Source organism: Belonocnema kinseyi, chromosome 8 (genome assembly GCF_010883055.1).
Source record: "Belonocnema kinseyi isolate 2016_QV_RU_SX_M_011 chromosome 8, B_treatae_v1, whole genome shotgun sequence".
In the NCBI taxonomy this organism is placed as follows: domain Eukaryota; kingdom Metazoa; phylum Arthropoda; class Insecta; order Hymenoptera; family Cynipidae; genus Belonocnema; species Belonocnema kinseyi.
The window spans coordinates 88,758,984-88,765,816 of NC_046664.1; the positions used below are offsets into that span (position 1 = coordinate 88,758,984).

Genomic DNA, 6,833 nt, shown 5'->3' on the forward strand with positions numbered 1-6,833 from the left:
CCCCATGAAAACTGTACGTTCTTTATGAAGGTACCCTAGACACATAAGTGGTTTGATTGAAATTCCAACCAACATTTTAATTAAATTATTAGACTTTGAGTTTCCCACAAAATTGTACTCTTAAACTTTGTGTCAATGAAATGATATTTAAAACTGTTTAGGATGCATATAAGTATTCTAAAGATTTGATTCAGAACCAAAATTTATAATGTGTTTATACCTAATTTTGAAAAATATAGTGTTTATATGGAAATTTCTAGTTACAAAAAAAATGTCAGAAGCCACTTTCCAGCAGAAGATACAACATTAAAAAGTAAACAGGTCATAAGATTTTCATCAAAAAAATGTAAATAAGTAAATTCTCCTACAATGATATTTGGTTGCCATAATTTTAGACATTTTTTTTGTACTTCTTTCTTTAGAAAATTTACAGAGTATGCACATTTTTCTTTCACTTGTATGACCCGGAACTGATTGCAGACATTTCGAATTTTCTGGATACGAGAATCAAATTGAGCTTTGACTTTTTACTAGCCCAATTCTTGACTGCTTCCTTTAGTAGGACACATATGCTTTAGTCGTCATTCTCTCCCATAAATATTCCTCGTCGTTGGCGTCGCGTCGTGTCGAGGTTTTATTCGCACCAAATAGGATCTCAAGTAAAAGAAAATTGGTGAAATATTTGGCGCAGTTGAGAATCACTGGAGTGTAAATTTTGTCGTTTGCTTTCACATTTTATAGGTAAGTTTTCCAGACATGTATTTCTTCTCTCAAATAAAACGTGAACGGGTAGTGGTGGTACTCAACTTTCGAGGCGCAAGTAGTACATAACGTATGTAGTTTCCTCGGCAAGATCCTCATTTATTTTCACATCAGCGAATGGTATTCAACGTTTTGTAGAGTACACAGTGCCCCCTCTAGACTTAAAACTCGCCTGTCTCGAAACTTTTATACAGTCTTTCCCTTCTTTTATTCCAAGCATCATTCATTCATTTTGTTGTCAAAAGAAACATAATTTCTTCAGGGTAATTAATGAAACATTTTAAAAGATGTATCAGGTTTCAGATGCGAAGGACATCTGCAAACGCCAAAAATCAATTTTTTTTACATAAAATATGATTGCGTGCTCGAATGACTTGAGATATAAAGAACAAGCTGAGGTAAAGTTGTGAATAATCATTTTAAAAATAAGAAAAAGCAATATGCAGGCAATTATTTTTCATAACGTCGTGGACACGACTAGAAATCATGGGCAAACATACGGCCTATTCCACATTTAACTGAAACTTTTTTTAAGTAGCTAGGGATTTAGGGATTTACAAGCTATTCTAAAAATTCTGATTTCTTCTTTGAATAAGCATTCACCTGATCTGAACATAACAGCAACTTCGTATGCGGTACCTGTATTACCAGTTGAAGAAACTAAAAGTAAATGACATTTGAACGACTTGATTAACGCCTTGTTAATAGACTACGAAAAATTTTAGGCAGGCGGCGTCTATTTTTACTTACTTCAAATTTATAATTTCTAAATAAAGCCATCTGAAATTTTGAAATTTTACAAAATTGTGTTTTGATATATGTACTTTGCTGAGATTTAGAAAAAATGTTATTTCAAGAAAAATTTGCAAATGACTGGAACTTAAAGTGGTCAATTTTTTGGCATTCACCTAAAAATATTTATATATCTTTATTTCTTAGAGTCCTAAGTTAGCATTCATTAGAAAAATGGATGCCTTGCAAACATACAATTTATTGACCGACGTGAGCAGGCGGCAGAGTGAGTGATTTCAACGAAAGTTCGCTTAGATCAAGAATTATGAATACAGAAATATATGGCCGAAACGTGGACACGAATAAAATATGCTCCAGGTATCGACATGCCAGTACTGCTGACCAACTGGAAACTGAGCAGTGAATCAAATGGAATCTCTTAACTGAATAAAAAACTGCAATTCTTAAAAGCTCGTTACAATCTTTTTATGGGACATTTTTGTAATTTATTCAATTGTCTTTCACTAATAATTACTATTTCACGAGCGTTGATCCTCTATAATTAAGAATTCCACTTACGTTGATATGGTAAGCTTTAATTTTAGAATACTGGGTGCTTGTATGTGGTGAGAATGTACATCTTCAAACTGAAAGAGCTTTGACGACATGGTTAAACCCCAGGCTTTAGGTATCAAGCTAGTTTTGTCAAAGCTCAGAAGGCACAATACACAATAAAAATAACACACAAAAGGAGAAAACATGTCTTTATTCTTAAAAATGAAAATCTTCTTTATTTAAAAAAATGTTCGTTCTTCTTGTATGCAATATGCGGTATAGTAATTTAATTGTTTATGATAAACAGTATTCGTTAAAATATTCATTTAAATTAATCATCTTAGAAAGTCCACTTAATTATCTCGGACGGTCGAATAGTCAACCTGACCATCATTCATCTCTTATAAGAAACTGATATATATTATCAAGTGTAACATGAAGTCTGAAGATGTCCATAAAATTCATAAAATCTGAAAGCATTTTTAATTATTTATCGAGAGCCAAGTGTATGACATGATTTGATGTGCATAAATAGTGCACATTAAAAATATGTTGCTTAAGGCCCGAGTATTGAATCATGAATTTTTTTGCACGTTTTCATTCAGAAACAAGACGGTCATAACAAATTTCTTGCTAAGCTTCAAGTGACGCTTTTGACCTATAGAGGTATCAAATGCAATGGATATTCGCAATATCGAAAAGCAGTTTCAAGTTAGAAAAATATGTTTAAATTTAATAAATAGCCAATGTGATGTTAAACGGCTCAACGCCAGTCGCACACTCTGAAAGTGATCTCGGCATTTTTATTTTCACGTGCTAAATTGACGCGCAAAAATTTGCTCGCCGCGACGGATCATACACTCCTGTGAGGATGGTCGAGATGAGTGAAAACAAGATAATCGTATTGACCATAGGGAAGAATACCTTGATTGATAATGATTCTAAAAACATACTGGGTTTCCTGTAGGAAACAAAAATGAAAATATGTCTAAAAGTTTATAATATTAACAAAATATTTTACATTTTCATTAACCCTTGTTTGGCACAGGGGGTCGTATACGATAGCAGCCGTTTTAAATTGCAAAATTAGTGTATCTAAACATAAGATTAGCGGGTTTATAGTAACACATATCGATAATTCGGATGTTAAACTAACTTTCAGAATATATAGCGTAAGGTTGGTTCGGTTTCATCTTTATATAGCAGTCGTTCAAAGTCACCTGGGGTCGTTCACGACCCTAAGCCAAGACGACGTTTATCCCTGGCATTTTTCAACTTTATGCAAATTCAACAATTTTGTTTGCTCATTTAGATGTACTATTTAGCCATATAATCGATATGATCTTTTAAAATAAGTATTCAAAAAGTTATAAAAAAATTGTTAAGTAAAAATATTAAATACTTTATTATTTATAACAATTTTCTTACGCTGGGGTCGTCAACGACCCCATGTGCGAAGTACGTTATTCTAGGGAGGTGTGCCAAACAAGGGTTAATGCTGATGTTTAAAAGTTTCTATCATTATTACTTTTCTTCTGTACTTTTTCAACTCTAAGGGGATAAATTTATGTAACATTCACACTGTTTAACGGAGCCTGACTAAACTCCTGTAAAAAAATATGTTATACAAGGTTTACCATTTTCCATTATGCACTTTTGTTTCACAACCTTTTTCAAATAGGCAAAATGTTTCTTTGATTTACGTACATTTTTTGTTTTTCCTTATTTGTTTGGTTCAAATAATTTTTTGTTTGTTTAAATAAATCTCTTCTTTGAATTAAGAAAAGTTCTTGCTAACACTTACCTCAAAATTGAGAATTCTTGATCAAAATAATATATAAGGTCGATAACATGTTTATTGTCAATAATCATTATCGTTCTATATGTAAAAGCACAAGAACTTAGTCAATTCGAATGCTTAATTCTGGTTTAATTTTTACTCTGCGCTTCTTATTTCTAAAATAAACAATCATAAGTTATAATAATGAAGAATTAACCAGAGCTAGAGATTTGCATTAAATATATATATATATATATATATATGTATATGTATATATGTCTTTGTGTGTGTGTTCCTGATTCTAAGCATACGGGCGATAATTATGACAGAAAAGAAACCTTTTTGATTAAATCATACTCACATGCTAAATATTCAATTATATATCCAAAGCAAAAGCCCCAAAATTTAAGTAGTTCCTAAAATAGAGATAATGCGTCCATTTTTCAATAAGTTTATGATTTCACAGTAAATCAGAACCTTCAGAACTTAATTTTAAACAAATGCATTGTTTTATTAATGTAAATTTTTGTTTAAATCAAATAAATTATACTAAAAAAATTATTTGTTTCACTCAATAAGTCAAATATTTTCTTTTTCTGAAAATTAAATAAACCTTTTTACAATTGAATCAAAAAAATTGTTTGATTGAATTATATGAATTGAAAAAAAATTTGTTGTTTGATTCAAACAAACATTTTTCTGAGTGTAATCCTATTCAAGAAAAGTACATTGTGAAAAATAATGTCAAGCAACATTCATCTTTTGTATTTCTGAAAAATGTTTTATTTCATATATTAATTAATAATATAATTTTAGACATAAAAATTAACATTTTCAAAAACAGTTAGTAACAATTGTTTAAATTTTAATTTTACAATTATGGCAGCATGAAAGACAACTAATAAACCAAACACAATCCTCTTCAAAATATTCGGCAAAATTTAGGCGAATTTATTTATTCTGAACAGAAAAATCTAATTTTCAAATCGTCAATTTCAAATTTTCGTGCGTTTTCAGATAACGAAAACCTATAAATAAGTCTAGAGCAGAATACTACTAAGTGAGGAAAAAGAACATTTTTGGACGAAAATCGCAAAAAATACAATTAATAACAGATTTTAAATTATTTTTTTAAAATAAAAGTTACCGTAAATTTTTCAGGAAGAACGATTTACTGCGAATATGTAACACATATTAAACGAACATGATTCGCAATGATTAGCTATTTGGAATCGCTTACATTTAGTTACGAAAAACTTCTGTGCACTAATTATTTAAACAACTTTTATGAACAAATTCACATTTTACGTATTTTTATATGAATAGGCTTCACTTTTTTGCGGATTCAATTAAAAATGTATTGCCAAAAACTCCTTGCTGCCATAGATCTTATAATGGCAACAATTGTTAATTATATGAATAATTTTCAAAAACAAATGCAAGTTTTAATTATTTTTTTCATGAATAGGTGTGTGCTTTTTTAGAACTCTCAAAGCTTCAAAATCCTATATAAATTTCATTGAAGACATCAGCACCCTTGATTCTGTAGCACTTCAGAAATTTATTCTTTACGAGTTAGCACATTTTTAGTTTGGTTTTCCAAGATAGACCCTTTTAATTCGGACATCCTAATATCAGTATATCATACAAGGCACAAAGAACCGTTTTTGGTCGAGGTCCACATACTATTTTGTCCGACAGCGTTGCAAAAAAGTTTTTCCGTTTTCAAATATACAAAGCGTAAACTGTAAATTTGAAATGACTGATTAAAGGATCAGTATGAACTGAAAAAATTTAGCAACTTGGATTCTGTGAGGACAAAAAGGGGGTTGGTGGCAAACAACGGGCGGTCAGGGGGATGCGGGGGGCGCAGCCCCCTTAGTCGTATTTTGAACATTTTTCCACCCCCTCCCTCTTTAGAGGCGTGGAATCGATTGGTTTCGCTCCACTGTCGGACAAAAAACATTTTTATTAATAAATGCACATCCTGACCACTTTTTCATGAATAGGCTTCATTTTTGTGTGGAATAAGTTTGAAATATCTCGCCGAAGACTCTTGCCATCATATCTTTGAAATTGATTGAAGCTATTCATTCTTTAAATGAGGAATAAGCTAATTCATAAATAAATCGCCAAAATTTGCATCTGTTCATAAAAATTGTTTATAATTTACCAGTTAATTACGCACAAACAATTAGGCTTATTCTTAAAAAATGGTTAAAATGTGAATTTGTTTACAAAAATTATTTTAACAATTGGGAAACAGTAGCAATTCTTAGCTTCTTGTAAGAGTACATTATGGTCGCTCATGTTTAATAAAAAAAACTATGGATTTAAAATATATAATCATTGCAAATCTCGAAATAATGACTTTTGTTAATTAGTTTAACCATACCAATATACAAATATTTGTTTTGCGTACTTTGAGCCATCGTGTCTCAAAAGTCTAAAAAATAGTTTCACGGAAAAGTTAGACAAAAAAAGTTGATATGCCAGCTGTATGAATACGGAATTTTATTATGCCGGTGAATATATGTAATAGATATTATATATCCATGAACTGATATGCAGACTCTATATACTAGAGGGTTGGCCGACAGACTTTGGACCGACGGCGGCGATTCGAGTAATTTTGATCAGTGGCGAGCGGCGTGACAGCCTAGTTTAGTATTTTTTCTGATATACAGCTTGGAAAATATAAAAATATGTATGAACAAAAGATCAACTTCCATCATAAGATATTTATTTATATCCGTTTACTTCAACTCTTAACTGGTAGCCGGAATTGCCGCAACCAATCAAAAGCCATCGGATCACCCGGCGGGAAGAAACCCGTTACTATGTAAATAAACCTAAGATTACGTCGTCGCGTCGATGCGTCGATGCGTCGACGGCGCTACAATCGAATCAGCGGTGGCGCGGGTTTGAAATAAGATGGTCGGCGACGGCGGCGGCGCAACTGACTAATATACAGGGTATCCTAGACTCAAGTGTCGCGACTTAT

At 31.7% G+C, this 6,833-nt stretch overlaps 2 protein-coding genes across 5 annotated transcripts in view; both read right to left on the reverse strand.

Annotated features, from left to right (window-relative positions):
* Positions 1 to 6,833, reverse strand: part of LOC117178909 (limbic system-associated membrane protein-like) — a 253,765-nt gene that overhangs the window by 228,134 nt on the left and 18,798 nt on the right. The window lies entirely within an intron of this gene.
* The window catches only part of LOC117178911, a 39,007-nt gene continuing 33,220 nt past the window's right edge, over positions 1,047 to 6,833 (reverse strand). The window contains exon 3 of one of the 3 annotated variants that reach the window (XM_033370459.1): positions 1,047 to 1,078. In XM_033370459.1, coding sequence (XP_033226350.1) covers positions 1,062 to 1,078 — 17 coding nt within the window. In that variant the 3' untranslated portion in view covers positions 1,047 to 1,061. Of the gene's footprint in view, positions 1,079 to 2,419; positions 2,520 to 4,196; positions 4,246 to 6,833 lie in introns of those variants that run through there. The other 2 variants (XM_033370454.1, XM_033370460.1) reach the window with 2 other exon arrangements.